At 47.4% G+C, this 16,549-nt stretch overlaps 4 protein-coding genes across 4 annotated transcripts; 3 read left to right on the forward strand and 1 right to left on the reverse strand.

Annotated features, from left to right (window-relative positions):
• The first annotated feature begins 26 nt into the window (after positions 1 to 26).
• smg8 (SMG8 nonsense mediated mRNA decay factor) lies at positions 27 to 4,854 on the forward strand. Its single transcript, XM_077592012.1, has 6 exons — positions 27 to 829; positions 1,434 to 1,934; positions 2,000 to 2,396; positions 2,466 to 2,611; positions 2,938 to 3,831; positions 4,531 to 4,854. The coding sequence occupies exons 1-6, from the start codon at positions 203 to 205 to the stop codon at positions 4,741 to 4,743; spliced, it is 2,778 nt and encodes a 925-aa protein (XP_077448138.1). The 5' UTR covers positions 27 to 202; the 3' UTR covers positions 4,744 to 4,854.
• A 1,121-nt stretch (positions 4,855 to 5,975) lies between these two features.
• Positions 5,976 to 9,216, forward strand: kcnj15 (potassium inwardly rectifying channel subfamily J member 15). The gene is made up of 2 exons (XM_077592019.1): positions 5,976 to 6,021; positions 6,852 to 9,216. Exon 2 carries the CDS (start codon positions 6,888 to 6,890, stop codon positions 7,905 to 7,907), a length of 1,020 nt encoding a protein of 339 aa, XP_077448145.1. The 5' UTR covers positions 5,976 to 6,021; positions 6,852 to 6,887; the 3' UTR covers positions 7,908 to 9,216.
• A 235-nt stretch (positions 9,217 to 9,451) lies between these two features.
• Positions 9,452 to 13,145, forward strand: LOC144067927 (uncharacterized). The gene is made up of 3 exons (XM_077592014.1): positions 9,452 to 9,744; positions 10,039 to 10,458; positions 10,542 to 13,145. Exons 2-3 carry the CDS (start codon positions 10,225 to 10,227, stop codon positions 12,381 to 12,383), a joined length of 2,076 nt encoding a protein of 691 aa, XP_077448140.1. The 5' UTR covers positions 9,452 to 9,744; positions 10,039 to 10,224; the 3' UTR covers positions 12,384 to 13,145.
• On the reverse strand, positions 12,636 to 16,074 carry vps26c (VPS26 endosomal protein sorting factor C). The gene is made up of 8 exons (XM_077592020.1): positions 15,897 to 16,074; positions 14,989 to 15,132; positions 14,761 to 14,910; positions 14,560 to 14,640; positions 13,799 to 13,873; positions 13,571 to 13,721; positions 13,343 to 13,495; positions 12,636 to 12,762 (listed from the first exon to the last, which is right to left on the reverse strand). Exons 1-8 carry the CDS (start codon positions 15,951 to 15,953, stop codon positions 12,680 to 12,682), a joined length of 894 nt encoding a protein of 297 aa, XP_077448146.1. The 5' UTR covers positions 15,954 to 16,074; the 3' UTR covers positions 12,636 to 12,679.
• Positions 16,075 to 16,549: the final 475 nt, after the last annotated feature.

Below are 16,549 nucleotides of genomic sequence, written 5' to 3' on the forward strand. Positions count from 1 at the left end.
ACGTACAGGATGTGAGCGCGCACGCACTGCAGGATTCTGTTTTTTTTTTCGTTTTTTTTTTTCGACGAGTTCAAGTGTAAGGAACCGTATTGCATTCACCTTAAAAATAAAACAAATCATTTTTGGGGTTGTTTTTTATTTATTTATTTTTGTCCGAAAACAAACGGAAGTGTGGTTGGTGCGTCGGTATTTTGATTCCGCGATGAAGGAAGTCAACATGGCCGCTCCGGTGAGTGTTGATGCGTTCCTCCGAGCGGCCGTCTCGGAGGACGCGGAGCATCGGGACGACGGCCTGTGCGTGGTGGGCATTTTCGGGAAAAGCAGCACGCAGCTGGGCGTCCTCAAGGAGTCCCTCGTCAACACCCTGGCGGACAAGCACGTCTTCTCCGTGTTCGGCGGAGGCGACGAGGAGGGCGACGGTGATGGCTGCGGCATCCAGGCGCTGTACGACCCGGACAACCGCATCCTGTACCTGCTGCTCACCTCGGTGTGCGACGGCCGCCGGCTCCTGCGGGCGTGCCGCTCCCAGAGCACGAGCGCCGGCCACGCCGAGGCCCAAGACTTCTGGAAGACCCTGGAGCGACAGCACTGCCTCCGCCTGCTCTATTTGTTCTCGGTGTGTCACGTCCTGCTGCTCGTCCACCCCAACCACACTTTCGACGTCACCTACGACCGGCTCTTCCGAGCCCTGGACGCCCTGAGGCAGAAGGCGCTTCCCCTCATCCGGGCGGCCGTCAAAGACTGCCCGGTGTCGAAAGAGTGGAAAGTAAACTGTCGGCCGTGCCCCCCTCGGCTCCTCTTCTTTTTCCAGATGAGCGGAAGTCTCAAGGTCCACCTTTTACATTTTATACATCTTTACGCAAATAGTAGTCCTTCCCAGGGGCGGTCCTGGGGAATGGTGCGTCCTGGGCAGACAACATCCTCCGCCCCCCAAACGTACACAAATATTATATCATTTATCTTGACCAATGTTCCCTCTATTTTTTTGTTTGTCTGGGCAGAAAGACAACCTCCCTGAGCACACTGAGTACCGGTGTGAGCAACATCATCATTGCTCGCTATGGGCACACACCAGTATCATCTACTACACATAAATGATTTAGTCATAATAAAATGTAATGATTAATATCTATGAATGGGTGGCCAGGCGGATGAGAGGTTCGCGCGTCGGCCTCACAGCTTAATGAAAAAAAGGGATTTTATTTTGTGCGCTCCATATGATTTGCTGTGCGCAGAGAAGACGAGAGTAGTGCGCAATTGCGCATGCGCACAGCTTAGAGGGAACATTGATCCGAGGTCTGGATCTTCCTGTGTGGAGTTTGCATGTTCTCCCTGGGCTTGCATGGTTTTTTTCCGGGTACTCCGGTTTCCTCCCACATCTATGTGTTTAAAAGATATAAATGTTTCGTCCCCTGCTGCGTGTTCCTCCACAGGTCCCCAACGGGTCCGAGTCGGGCGTCCACCCGGACAAACCCAAGAAGCACTCGCCCCGTCGCCGCTTGCAGCACGCCTTGGAGGACCAGATCTACCGCATCTTCCGCAAAAGCCGCGTCCTGACCAACCAGAGCGGCAACTGCCTGTTCACCGTGCCCGCCAACCAAGCCTTCGTCTACGTGGCGCCCGCCCCCGAAGAGGACCCCGCGGGCGCCCTGCTAGCCCAGCTGCGCTCCAACTGCGCCCTATCCGAGCACGACCCCGGCGCGGTCGTGACCGGGCCACGACGCTACCAGCAGATGCGGCGCTCGACCCGCCAGATGACGGCGGACTACGCATCGGTCATGGCGTCGGCACAGCCGGTTGGCGACTGCACGTTGAAAGAGTTCCTGTGGCAACACGTCGAGCTGGTGTTGACCAAAAAAGGCTTCGACGATAGCGTGGGTCGGAACCCTCAGCCGTGCCACTTTGAGCTGCCGTCCTTCTCCAAGTGGGCGCAGGTGAGATGGTCAGATTTTTTTCCCCCAAAAGACGAAGATCATTTAGCTCGGCTCTTCTTCCCCAGGTGGCGCTAAAGATCCATCAGGTGCTGTCGGGCGGCGCCGAAGACGACTCGACCGAGCCGGCGCTTCGGGCTCAGGCCCAGCTCAAAGTTTTGGACGGCTTCATGGACGCCGACGCCAAGTTCTCGGAGAATCGGTGCCAGAAGGCGCTACCCCTGGCGCACGGCGCGTACCAGTCCAACCTGCCACACAATTACACCACGGCCGTGCACAAGAACCAGCTGGCCCAGGCGCTGCGCGTTTACAGCCAGCACGCCCGCGGCGTGGCCTTCCAGCGCTACGCCCTGCAGCTGCACGACGACTGCTACAAGTTCTGGAGCAACGGGCACCAGCTGTGCGAGGAACGCAGCCTCTCCGACCAGCACTGCGTCCACAAGTTCCACCTGCTTCCCAAGGACGGTAAGCACGGGAAAGGGTCGCTAACTTTTTGGATGTTTTTCCACTGATTTGCCCTTTCCTCACTGGTAGGAGAGAGCACAGATGTCGATCACAACCCACCCATTCTAAACCACAACAGCAGGGGGCGCACCACCAGCTCGTGCAACTGCGGGAGGAAGCAGGCCGCCCGGGAGGATCCTTTCGACGTGCAGGCGGCAAACTACGACTTCTACCAGGTGGACCGACACACAAATTATGAATCTACACGTTTTTTGGTTTTGTTTTTTTACCGTTCAGCTGTTAAAAAGTTGACACTCAAGACATAAACCAGGGGTGTCCAAACTACGGCCTGTGGGCCAACTGCACTTCTCAGTTTTAACATAAGATGGAGCTAGTCACTTCGACTCTGCCTCTTTTACCTTAGAGGTCAAGGCTTTGCAGTTTAAAATAAATCTACAAACAATGCAGACTTTTAGTATTTTATTTGGCTAATTAATTCAAATATATTTATACATAATGCATGCATGAAAGAGTTTAACGTGTGGGAATGTTGTGTTTTCAGGGCCTAGAGGAGAAATGTTGCGGCAAACTGGAAAGGATCAACTTACCCGTCTTCCAGCCAAGCACTCCCGACCCGTCGCCCGCTAGCGACCGGACGCCGCGCCCTTTGTGCGAGGCCGACGGCGAGCGGTCCAAGGAGCCTAGCGGCGGTGGCGGTGGCGGCGGCAGTGCCCAGCCCAGTCACACGCCGGGTGACACTAGCCTGAGTCTGGCGCTCAGTCTGGGCCAGTCGACCGACAGTTTGGGCCCTTACGGCGAAGGCGAAGCGTCCGGCGAGGGCCAAGCGCCGCAGAAGCGACCCAGCCTGGCCGACCGGCAGCCGTCCACCGTGGAGTACCTCCCGGGGATGATGCACTCGGGCTGCCCCAAGGGTCTCCTGCCCAAATTCTCCAGCTGGTCGCTAGTCAAGCTGGGCCCGGCCAAGTGGTACAATTGCCACGTGGGTTTGGAGCAGCCCGGCTTCCTCCCCGCCGCCTCCTTCCTGCTCCCGTGGGACCTGCTCGTGCGCTCGCGTTCGGACGACGACCCCTCGGAGGCCCAGGACGGCGGCGCGTCCTCCTGGCCGACCCCCAATAAGACGCCGGCCAGCAAGCGGGGAGGGGTGGGGGGCCCGGGCAGGAGCCGGAGGCGGGACGACACGGCGCGGGCCTACGTGGGCTTCGAGTACGAGGACGGACGAGGGCGGCGCTTCATCAGCGCCGGGCCCGACAAGGTGGTCAAGGCGCTGGGGTCGAGCGGAGCCAAGGAGCCCGCCGGGAGGGTGCTCAACGCGGACATGCCCCTCTACGTCCCGGCGCCCTCGCAGGGACGAGGAGTCAAGGCGCACTTTGCTCAACTTGTACGACTTTTTGTGGTCGTGCCCGACGCCCCGCTTGAAGTTACACTCAGCCCTCAGGTAAATTGAAATTTGAAATATTTTAATTCCAAAATCAAAATTCGAAGGCCGCATGGCTCATTTTTAAAAAATGTTTTTACGCACAAATGGATGTCTACAAATTTGTAAACTGAAAATCAGTATTTTTAAAAATAGAATTGAAAATACCAATTGAAAAAAAATGAAATTTTACATTATTCAAAAAACTAGACAAAAAAATTATCCCATTTTTTTTTAAATTACCCCCTCATAAATACAATGTACATGTATATAGACTATACATCAGGGGTCGGGAACCTTTTTGACAAAGAGAGCCACAAACAATTCATATTTTCCAATGTTATTCCTTGTGAGCCATACTACGAATTTAAAAGTCAAAATACATACATGTAAACGGGTGCCTGTTCATTTTTTTTAGTAATTTCACCACTTTTAAAGTGGAAACAATGAATAATTTTTAAAAGAATCTTATGCTGTTGCTCATCAATGAGAGGATGCATTCCAGAAGAGTCTACTGCAAAAAAATTAAGATTAAAGCAGTTCTAGATGTAATATCTCCGTTCTGTCACCAGCAATTTCCATATTTTAGCTCACAGGTTAGCAAAGAGCCAGATGCACCCATCAAAAGAGCCACATGTGGCTCCCGAGCCATAGGTTCCCTACCCCTGCTATACATTCTGAAGTATTTTGCCCTTTTCTCTAAAATCACTTTTTTCCCAGGTGCAACCCGGACCTCCGCCTTGCCCACTTTTCCACCCGGAGCTGGCGGAAGTGACGTTGCCGCCCGACGGTGTTTGGGTGTTACGCTTCCCGTATGCGTATGCCACCGATGTGGGACCCTGCTACCCCCCTAAGGAGAACCAGCCGCTCGCCAATTACAAAGTGCTGCGAGGAATTCTCCGCGCCTCCGCCACCAACACCCAACCGCAATGACATCTCTCGATAGAAGACCAAATGTTTGGGTGTCGATTATTTGGCTTAGTAGACATTTTCACTTGGGGTTTCGTGTCTGAAGGGTGTTCATTAAAAAAGAAATCATTTCTGTGGGTTTCTATGTCTGTTGTTGATGGCGACAGGCCTCCACGGACGACACACAATGTTATCGCGGCACTGACAAGCAGTGAGGAAATGGGTCGCTCTTTAAACATTTGTCTCGCACACGTGGTGTCACCTGAAAGTATGTGACTAATAACAACATAGTTAATAACAAAGCTCGAAGACCTTTCAAGGTCATCAAGTGGGACAAGAGAAGCACAATTGACGTGAAATCAAGTGGCTTTTTCCACTCGAGTTTGACTTGTTGCCATCAAGTGGGTCTAGTTTTTTCCCTTTGTAAACTTTTTCATGCATTGATTATGTATCTTTTTTGTCTTTAGTTTTATTTAATACATCCCATAAGACAGGGGTGTAGAAACAAGCCATATATAATTTTAAATACAACTAATTTAAGGATTCATTAGGGGAGGAGGGTATCTTAATAGTAATAAATAAAATGAAAATACTAAACATTAATTTAATTAGGGTGTGCAATACAAAACACACCCTTCTAAATAAAATAAAGTTCTTAAAATAATTATAAACACGTTAATACATTGAAGAAAATCTAAAACATCAATTCAAATAAGTGTTGCCTGTGTATTTTGCCCAACAATTTCTTATATAGCTCATTATAAAATGTTGAGCTGAACACAGTTACTTTTTCACATGACTAACCTTCATCGAAAAATGTATTATCTATGAATATTTGAAGCAATAACTATTACAAAAGTATTGAAACAATAGTTCAACTCAATGGCTGCTTTAGGGAAATCAGTTAAAAAGAAACCTTGATCAAATTTTAAAAAATCCCACCCAAAAAAATGGAACAAAGATAACTCAAATAACCTTAAAAAAAATTGCAGCACTAAAAGTGGGATCATAATAGCAAGACTATATCCCAAATGACCTTCTGAGTACCATTGGTGTAAATCTGGGTGAGTGTTGAAAGCAACAACAAGCATAAAACAAAAAAAGAACAGCTAGAGGGTTTTTTTCTTTCCTGCTAGGTGGTTAAGTCGAAGCTGGGAGGAATTATTTTCATCCACAGTGTGCCAAAGTTCACCTGCTAAGGCGGGACAAAAGGTGGAGAAAAAAATTCCGAGGACGACTCTAGTGAAGATGTTGACAGGTAAGCGTCATTCTACGAGGAAAACCTCCGGACGTGATCAGAAGGTGAGCGCGATCGCAATTTAAAAAAAAAGATCCCAACTGTTTACGCGACTAGTTACATTTCAACCATATACGTAAAGAGTTAAGAGTTAATTCAAAAAAAAAAATTGAATTATGCCGGCAAAAGATGACCACTTAAATGAGCTAAAAATGATAAAAACCACCCCGTTATTGTAATCAACATGAAAATAAGGTTAACCTAAACCAAATCCTATTGCTCTTGATATTTGATAAGATTTTTTTTTCACGTGTTTATATCTTCAGTTTAATTTTTAACTTTTGAGGCATTACAGCTGGAACTAATTGACTATTTCCCCAGGTCAAACTCTACGGTAGCTTATCGCTAATTATTTACAGTGTATAATTATCCATGCTAAATCCAAGTGATTTTTTGTTAGCACTTGTTGGCCATTTGCTAAATATTATAGTCGGTAGCTAAAAATTGCTACATTTTTAACCGCTTTACCTACCAGCTTGGTTTTTCATAAATGTCAGAGATGTATAAAATTAGCAGCATACTTTACTATATATATAAATTCAAGCCTGGATATAATATAAAGAACTTGTTATGGACAAAGTATGAAAAATTTGTTGAGATTTCTCTGAGTTAAGTGTATTTTTGAAGGGGAAAAAAACTCAACTCAAGTTTATTGCAGAATAAGTCTACTGCTTTAAGATGGCCATTGAGTACTAACGTTGCCGACTCACTAGCTTTATAAAATAGTAAATAAAAAATTTAAAAATGGGAAAGCAAATGCCAACTCACGTGACAGCTTCACGACTTGAGCCAAATTCGGTCAATCCTTCCCATCGCTCTATTTTTTTTTCCTCAGCTGGTCCGAAGAAACTGCGTCTAAAAACAGAGCGCGATGGCGGTTAAAAAGGCGGAATTCCGTCGGCGAATCGTCTCCAAAGACGGCCGCAACAACGTGCGCATAAACAACGTGGAAGGCATGGTCAAGATGTACCTGCACGACATCTGGACCACGGTGGTGGACATCAAGTGGCGCTACAAGATCACCCTATTCGCTTCCACCTTCATCATGACGTGGTTCATCTTCGGGGTGCTCTTCTACCTCATCGGCATGGGCAACGGCGACTTCGAGGCCAACCTCAGTTCCAACCACACCCCGTGCCTGGAGAACGTCAAAACCTTCACGGGGGCCTTCCTCTTCTCGCTGGAATCGCAGACCACCATCGGCTACGGCTTCCGCTACATCACCGAGGATTGCCCGTTGGCCATTTTCACGCTGGTGGCCCAGCTGGTCATCACCGGCCTGGCCGAGATCTTCGTCACGGGGGCCTTCCTGGCCAAGTTGGCGCGACCCAAGAAGAGAGCCGAGACCATCAAGTTCAGCCGGTGCGCGGTGGTCTGCCGCCGCCGGGGCCAACTCTGCCTCGTGGTTCGGGTGGCCAACATGCGCAAGAGTCTTCTGATCCAGTGCCAACTCAGCGCCAAGCTGCTTCACGCCAACGTCACCCGGGAAGGCGAAAAAACGCAAGTCCACCAAACTTCGGTGGACTTCTTCATGGACTCCAGCAGCGAGTGCCCCTTCCTCATTCTGCCGCTCACGTTCTACCACGTCCTGGATGAGCGGAGCCCTTTGGCCGGCCTGACGGCAGAGAATCTGGCCAGCCGCGAGATGGAGCTGCTGGTGACGCTCAATGGCACCATGGAGTCAACGGCGGCCACGTGTCAGAGCAGGACGTCTTACGTTCCCGCCGAGATCCTGTGGGGGTACGAGTTCAAGCCGGTGATCTACGGCACGGAGGGGGGCCGCTACGTGGCCGACTTTAACTTCTTCGACAAGGTGCGGGTCAGCAACGACGACGCCTTCCTGAACAATGCCGAGAAGCTGAAGCTGGAGGAGGACTACAAGAAAGAGTAACTGGAATCGGAGACGTTTCGACGCCTTGACCTACCGAACAATGACAAAAAAGCAAAAATACATTATTAGTCACATTATTAATACCGGTTTAGCAGATGCTCATAAAGTCCACGGTCACTTTTGAGGGCCAAAACAAACAAATATGCGACATTAAATGACTATGGGTAGCCCAATACAAATGGTTAGCTTGTTGGTGACATTGTTCTGACATCGAGGGTTCGATCCCAGATCCGGACCTTCACGTGTGGAGTTTGCATGTTCTCCCTAGGATTGTGTGGGTCTTCTCCTGGGGTCGGCATTAAATAAATAGTAGAAAAATATTGCAATCCATTTCCATTAATATAATTTCAGTTGAGCTTTTACAATGTAAATAGATGTTTTATGCTGAAAAATGATTAATTACTGGTCGCCGAACCAAAATTATTTGCAGTAATTTTCCTCAGCCATTCTTCGTAGCATGCGAGAAATTTGTAAATGCGCGCACACAGAAAAACGTGCATATTGCGTGCATTTCTCCATGTATTTAAGGTCAAATGCTGTGAGTGTGTGCAGTATAGTGCTTGGAAATGCAACATTTTTTACACACTAATTTTGGGGGATCATGAGTATTGTTTCATTAAATGCTCCTTCAGAAGGTCCCCTTTTTATCTTGCAAATCCACAATCGCAAATCAAAATAAATGCTATTTTTTTCTTAATTGGGACAAAAAGCCTGACCACTTGGATAGCATATGGGAATCATTTTAATGGTGAGTGGGCAGACTACAGCTATCAGATTCTGATGTTGATTTTTTTGACATTTTTACAGATTGTAAATGAGGTAAAAGCACCAAACATGCAGTTTATCGCTAGTTTTTTTTTTTACCATAGCGAGTTAAACAACATTTTTGGGGTTAAAAGTGCAAAACATTTACCAGTGGGAGTTGAGATTATTTGCAATCATTTTTTTGTTATTGCTTTTACGGCTAAAATGTATTTTGTTGTGTGCCAGAAATTAAAATTGATTTACTTGGTGAGACAAATTATTTTTTGGCGCAAACATGATTTTTTTCCAGGCCCTGGGTTAGACTAATTGAACACTATAAATTGCCCCTAGGTATTGAGAGCATGAATGGTTGCCCATGATAAACTCAAGCACCCCCCACCACCCTTGTGAGAACAAGCATTATGGAAAATTTAAAAATGACTAGGGAAAAAGTGTCGTCCTACACTTCTATTTTGTTGTGGAGCTCAATCTCCTGTTGTGACAACATTTGCAACTATTTTCTGTTATACATACTATATACATAAATATAAACACGAAAAGTCAATTTGCGTTTGATTGTCTCTTCTGGTGTAGAACGAGTCATTATCAACAAAATATTAATTTTAAAGAAAACTGCATTATGTAAGGGTAAAAATGAATAAAGGGATTTTGTAGGCGTTAAACGTCAAAATTGCATTGGAAAAACAAGCGTACGTTCTACTGACACCTTCAGGACATTGGGGGAACTACATTTTGGGCAAAACTCAACTCGTACCTGTCGACTTGTCGCTTCGAGGACTGGGAGTGACGTCACAGGCCAGGGCCCACTAAATTGACACTCACAGCTGAGGCGTCGCCCTTAATCTTTGTACAAAAGATGCCGTCATTGGCGAGCACGCGACGTCCGTCTGTGGTCACCCGTGAGTCGCCGTGACGTCACACTGTGAATTGGAGTGCGCCACTTCTCCTCCTGTGTTGTAGTCCTCTTGTCACTCAGCCTCTGGAAAAGACGAACACAATTGTATTTTTTTTTTATCTATTTCAATTTCTGCTATGCTGTAAAGAGCTCCTGCTGTGTTTATTGGCTACACAGGTGAGTCCTACTGACATTACATGTTCACAATTTAATGAGCTGAATCCAAATGAAGCACTTTTTGCAGGAATTAAGTGCTAATATTACTTTCTGAACGTGCTAAATGCTGAAAATAAATGAAAGTAATGCTGGCACATATTACACTATTTTTTTTAAACCTGTACAGCCAATATGCTACAGCAGATCAGTCTTCGACTTTTTCTTCTCCCCAAAATTAAAATACATTTTCTATCGAGTTATCATGAGGGTAAATAGGCTTGTTTTTGATATGATGGTTTGTTTTCTCCTTTTTAGAATCCACTTTGGACTGAAAAAAAAATCAGTGTAAATGAGGAAAATTTGAGTCAACAGAACTCAGGTCTTCCCAGAAACTTGACATTTCTACCGAGGATTCGACTTTTCAGCGACCCGTCGTCCGGGGGCGTCATCAAACCGATGACGTCGTTGAACCTGTGACATCGCTTCGCAGCCACCCCCGAGATGGAGGTCGACTATTTCCCGAAGGAAGTGATTCTGGAGCTGGTGAAATCCAGCTTCGAGCAGATCTCCGCAGCCCAGTGGGCTCTGCTGGTGGCGGGAACCCCCGACTCGGAGACTAAGGCCATCATCGCAGACACCATCAGCGATGTCATCCAGAGGATCTCCTCCGACGTGGTGAGGCACCTGTTGCCCGCCATCAGCGATCACCTGCGTGGACAATACTCGCAATCGCAGGTCAGAATTTTTAACTCTCCACATTTTTTTCCTTAAGCCCCGCCCCCCAAAATAACGTCATTTCAAAATTTCCTCGGCCGCAGATGAGTATGGCAATCGACCGGTGCAGTCCGAAACTGAGCGGGTGCCTGACCGAAACCTTTGCCGCCGCCCTGGACCTCCCGCCGCAGAAGTACGAGGGCTCCGGGGAACTGACTACGCTAGTGGAGTCTGAGGTGAAGAACCGCGTCACGTCGGCCCTGTCCGTGGCCCGCAACGCCTCCGAGTGGCCGTCGGACCCCACCCTCTTCATCCGCGGTACCATGTCCAGCGTGGGCAACCTGTCCTCCATCTTCCGTAAGGCCGTGGAGTACTTGAGGCAAGTGTTCGCCCGGGCGCGCACGCCCTGCGTGGTGCTGTGCGGTCGCTCGGCCATGAAAGCCACCGACATGACGGACGCCGTGAGCGGAATCCTCTTGAAGTGGTCTCGCTTGAGCAAGTGCCACAAGAGGCGTGAGAAGATCATCAACGTGGAGAAGCTGGAGAACAGTTCCGACGAGGAGGGCTCAGAGCAGAGAGTGAGCAGATACTCTGACACTCAGGCCGTGGAGAGCGCCAAAATGGCCGCCCTGGACATCACTAGAAGCATCATCCAGAAACCCCTGAGCAGCTCCGGCGATCGCGTGGAAAGCCGGCTGACCCGCTTCAACCTCAACCTGAAGCTCATCTCCAACAAGGTGAAGAATTTCTTCAAAACCCAGGAGAAAATCAGCCCGGACGGCGACGTCAAACGCCGGCGATTTCACTTCTTCCGGTTCGCGCGCATGCAGTTTGGCCGAATGTTGGGAGGACTCAAGCGCGCCTTCAAGAACCAAGAAGGGTGTCTGGTTTCCCTGCGATCAGATAAGCCCAAGTCCCCGAGGGGGGACTCCAAAGGGACCTTCAGGAGCAGCACGTTACACGTCCGGCCGTCGCAGAACCCAAAGTTCGAATTCGAGGCCATCCAAGAGATGGTGTCCAAGCTGTTCGAAGAGCTCAGCAAGATGGATCCGGAATCTCGCAAGGCCGTCATCCAGCGCTACATGGACGAGAACCTGCAGAGCTTCTCCCAAGATCTCACCTCTCGCCTGTACGAGTACATCATGTCCAGTCAAAGCGAAGTCTACGAGGTGCCCTCCAGCCGTTCCAACACGCCTTTCGTGGATTCGGTGCTCTGGGGACGGCGTGGGAAGAAGCACTGGGACGGCGGGCAGAAGTTCTCTCCGGAGGTCTTGTACGCCATGACCGAGGACGCGGCCTGGAAATTCCTTCAGCAGCTGTTGCTCTGGATCGAGACCGAGCCGCAAGGCGAGGAGGTGTACGCCGACGAGGTGTCCGGCGCCGTGGGCGAGATCAACCAGCTGGTCGTCACCGCCCTCAACACCGCCGAAGATCTGGACGAAGACATCGACACGGAAACCCCCTTTAACGACACCTTAAATAGCGAAAGCCTAATCCGGTCTTCGTGCGCCCCCGAGAGCTGCGTCGGGACGTCCAAATCTTCCGACGGGGAACCGCTGTCCTTGCAGGACCTGAGCGAGGTCTTGGCCTTCATGCTGACCACTCAGCTGGGCCAGCGCCTGCCTAGGAATTGCAAGAAGAATTTGAAACCGGACGACTTGATGCTGGCCACGCAGCAGATGTCGTCCATGGCCCTGAGACAGATCGGCCCGGGGAACATTGACAACATCGAGACGCTGGCCAACCTGGAGGAGGTGATCATACCCGTGGTGACCAACGTCCTGGCCGAGTTCCAGACTCCGGAGGAACTGGTGGGGGCGGTGGCGGGCGAGGATAATGTTTTTGACGACGCGGTCTTGAAACACCTTTTGATCCAACTCAACGCCCGCAGAAAGCCACCCAAGGGCATGCTTTCGTCCATAATGTGCTGCTACCCCTGTCGCTGATTCCATCGGAAGTATCGATCATGTATTTCACATGGATCGACTATCACAAACTGCAACATCTCAGGTGGAGCCGCTGTCCCATATTAACACCACGACATGGAGAAGAAGCACTTGGCTTACACCGGAGGTGCTAGTTCACCATTTTACCATGTACATAGATTGCGTTATAAGTGACCTCAATGCTTCCTTCAAACCTGAAAGAGCACTTTAAAAAAAGACTTTTGTTTTGTACAACGAAATGAATCAAACCTGGATTCTTCAACTGTTTTATTGATCCATACAGAACTCCTCTCCACTCAGTCCCTGCATAGCTTCAGCGGGAAGTTCTCCGTGATCAGGTGGTCGTCGTGGAGAACCGTGACGATGTTGATTTCAAACTCTGCGGGGAAAGTAACAAATTGGTTAGCTCACTGCATAAACTCCAAGATGCCGATATACTACAAAGTGCATGATTCTAATTATGAATCTCACAGAAAATGGTATGGATTTTTTTTTCTCTCGTACTCCCATACTTAGTGGGAACACGTTGGTTACTTTTTAAATTCCAGCTATGTGAAATGTAATAAATACAATATTTACGCATAGTTAACTTATTTTTACACTGTCTTTTAATGCGAATGGTTCAAACGTTGTTGATTGACTTTTGAACAGATGATTTCTATGGGGAAATTAGTTTCAAAGTGGAGTATGTGGAGCATGTGCCATGCTAGTCGGTTTATAGAAAGTGCGTCACGATGGTGAGAAATGAATGCAATGCATTGAGTGATCTGTAAATAAATTATTTTGCCATCGAAGGATAATTCTCCTTTTATGTGTCAGGTGTGGACGTCCAATCCTTTTCAAAACATCTCTTTATTAAAAAGCCCATTTTAAAGACTCATTAAGCTGAATCAAATGCGGCTTGGATGTTCTTCAGGTCGTCGCGTACGTGAGCTCGGAGCTCGGATGAATCTACTGACCCACTTTAAAGTTGGTGGTCTCCAAAGTAGGGCAGGTGAAGAGCCTGGGAAACACCATGTAGATGGGAATAGGCAGCCCGCGGCAGACGTCGCCTTCGGCTATCTGGATGTTCTGGATCTCGGTGGCGTCTCGGGCGTAGCCTTCAGCGCAGCCTGCGTTCCGTGACATTGCCAATGAGCCGTTCAAGTTCCGTGTATTTTGGGAAGCTGGCAAAAAGGCTGCCTCACCGCACGTCTCCACTCGAACCAGCTGCAGCTCGATGCTTTTGATGGGAACGTCGGAGCTCTCCACCGTCAGTTCTCCGGTCAGGGGCCGGCTTAGGATGCAGGTGGTGTTGTCCAGGTGGCCTCGGATGAGGAATTTCGGCAGAGAACCCCGCTGAGGATGGAAAACGGGGGTTTTGTGAGTAGAACTGGCAGCAACAAAGAAGCAAGTAAAAGATTTGGTTGGTTCACCTCGCGGATGTTCTGGAGTGTGTCTGGCGTGATGGTGAAGTTGACTGGGGTGGCGCCCAACTGAGATTTCTGTGGCTAATAAATGAGAGATACGTTATATTAAAAAAGTGCATATTCAGAAGGTGGTATTTTGTCCACTTTCTCAAAATGTAAATTCGATTTAGTGTTAGTCACTTAATTCAAATGGTATGTTACAACTCACATTTAAGACCAGTTTTAACGTGATTGGCTCATTCTAAACAGTACACACCCTGAATTGGTGGCCAGCCAATCACAGGGCACGAGGAGACGGACAACCATTCATGCTCACACTCATACCTAGGGGCAATTTAGAGCGTCCAATCAGCCTACCATACATGTTTTTAGAATGTGGGAAGGGAACTGGAGTACCCAGAGAAAACCCAGGCAAGTCCGGGGAGAACATGCAAACTCCATAGAGGACCGACCTGGGTTTGAACCCAGGACCCCAGACCTGTGAGGCCGACGCGCTAACCACTCAAGCCGCCGGGCCGCCTTTGTATGTAATATGTATCGGAAAAAAAGAAGAAAAATTATTAAGCAATGCAAAGGAATAAGAAATGCAAATAATTTTTCCAATGGGGTGGAATTGTAAGTGGCAGCTAAGTAAATATACGTAAACAAAACGTAAAATGATGTTCCACACACTCAGAAAAACAACACTGTGACAAACGGGGGTCATAGTCACACAAATCTAGGAACACAAAAAATATATAAATTGTAATCTAGTGTGTTTGACTCACCTGACTGTGCACGATAAACTCACAGTTCCTGCTGAGGTCTTTGGCCAGCAGGGAGCGCTTCAAGTCACAGCGGAGAGAGTACTACTTGGAAGCAACAAGGTATGAATTATATTTGATGGCATTACATTTTTAACTCATTCACTGCCGTTGTTGGCAATAGACGTCAACGGCAGCGAATTACTTAAACTAATACGTGCTTACCTGAATGTTAACAAAGACGCCGTGGTAGGTCTCATACAGAGTTTTATTGGCTTTGGCGTTAAGGGGGAACTCGAATGGAACCTCAGTCTTGCCCCCTGGGATTTTTCCGGCCTTGGCCACCTCGATGCTGCTGCCGAGCAGCGTTATGGGCTGCGGATGAGAAGCTTTACAAGTTAAACACTGTCTTTACAATGAGAGAACTGATAACGTCACCGTATATTTCTTTACCTTGACTGAGTTGTAGAAGGCCTCAAAGACACCTACGCTCTTGGAGCTCAGTTGCAGGTTGACCAGGCCCTCCATGCTCAGGGAGATGCCGTGGTGCTGCATGGGCTCCCTGCATGCCAGCACGATGACGCCGGTCACCGACTCCTAGAGATCATTCAAATTACATCCCAAAATGAAAAAAGTAAAGACATATTTAAAGCTACAAGGGCAACTCCGTTCCTCAAGGGTACCTATTTAGTCTGTTTTCCATATGACCATCCCCCCAACACATCTGAATCAAATAATTGGGATCATTATCATGCTTCTGGACAGCTTGCTGATGAGTTGATACTTTTGATTGGTGTGCCCAAGGACCGGAGTTTGTGACCCGTGTATAAGGGTTTATTCACCCTTTTTGTTTGAGTCTACTTGTTATTGCTTTAAATCAGGAAAAGGAGGGAGATATGGAAAACAAACTAGATAGGGACCCTCGAGGGCCGGAGTTGGGTACCCCTGCCTTATGAATTTATCACAAGTAAACGCCCAATCCATTTGAAGGATGAGAGTGGCAGCGAAAGAACGTCTATAGTTGTCAATGGCAGGCAATGGCTTTATTTACATCTAAACAAAAAAATCAGCGAGTAATTTAGCTACAGATGCGTTTTCACAAAAAACACAACATTAATAAGATTTATTTTTGTGGAGTCATTTTGAAAACATTTGGTTTGACTCAAGACCGAAGATTTTGGTTCTTATTTCTTAGTAAATTTGGAGGCTAGGTCGTCGTTTGTGAATTGGCAACAATTCCTTTTGATTGTTAAGAAAATCTTATTGTGCTTAAGTCATGAGACAAGTGGGATGACGCTTCCTCTGTCAATACAGACGTTAGCTTCGTTTTTTTAGCATTACTTGATTTTCAACGAACTTACCCCCTCACGATAAACTTTGTTGGCTCTTTTGAGTCGTATGTCCAAAGTGACGCTCATCTCCGGTCATCACACGCCAATCGTTTGAAAAATGCTTACATGCTGAATAAAATAATCAATTTGGTTAGCTGTTGATTACTTCCTGGTTGCCAGCGGAAACTAGCCATTTTCCTGTACAGGATTTTCGATGTAAAAGTCCATGTATTCGCATCTAAGTGTATAAATGTCTCGTTTCACCGGTTTGTCCCAAACAATTTTACCTAAAATTGTTACTCTATTATAATGCATTTTGAAATACAGAATAATTATACCATACAGCGACACCTTTTCAGCCATAACTTTACCTACACATGTGTTATATTTCATTGTGAAACAGTCATTTAGCATCCTGGATTCGTTTCACGAAAAAGACCTCTAAAACAATAATTAATTTCCAATTTCTTTTAGAAAAAAGGCACACACACATTATATATGTAGGCTTTTTAAATGTTTAACCCTAACCCTATGAAATAAAAAAATACAAATTAAAATGAATAAAAACAAAAACAATACTCAAAACTTGTGTTTGTTTGTTTTTATGTAACTTATTACATGCCTTTCACAGGGCCAAAAATCCAATTAATTTTAGCTTAAAGTCAAAATGAATTGGACGTCTA

The sequence above is a fragment of the Stigmatopora argus genome, chromosome 22 (assembly GCF_051989625.1).
Source record: "Stigmatopora argus isolate UIUO_Sarg chromosome 22, RoL_Sarg_1.0, whole genome shotgun sequence".
In the NCBI taxonomy this organism is placed as follows: domain Eukaryota; kingdom Metazoa; phylum Chordata; class Actinopteri; order Syngnathiformes; family Syngnathidae; genus Stigmatopora; species Stigmatopora argus.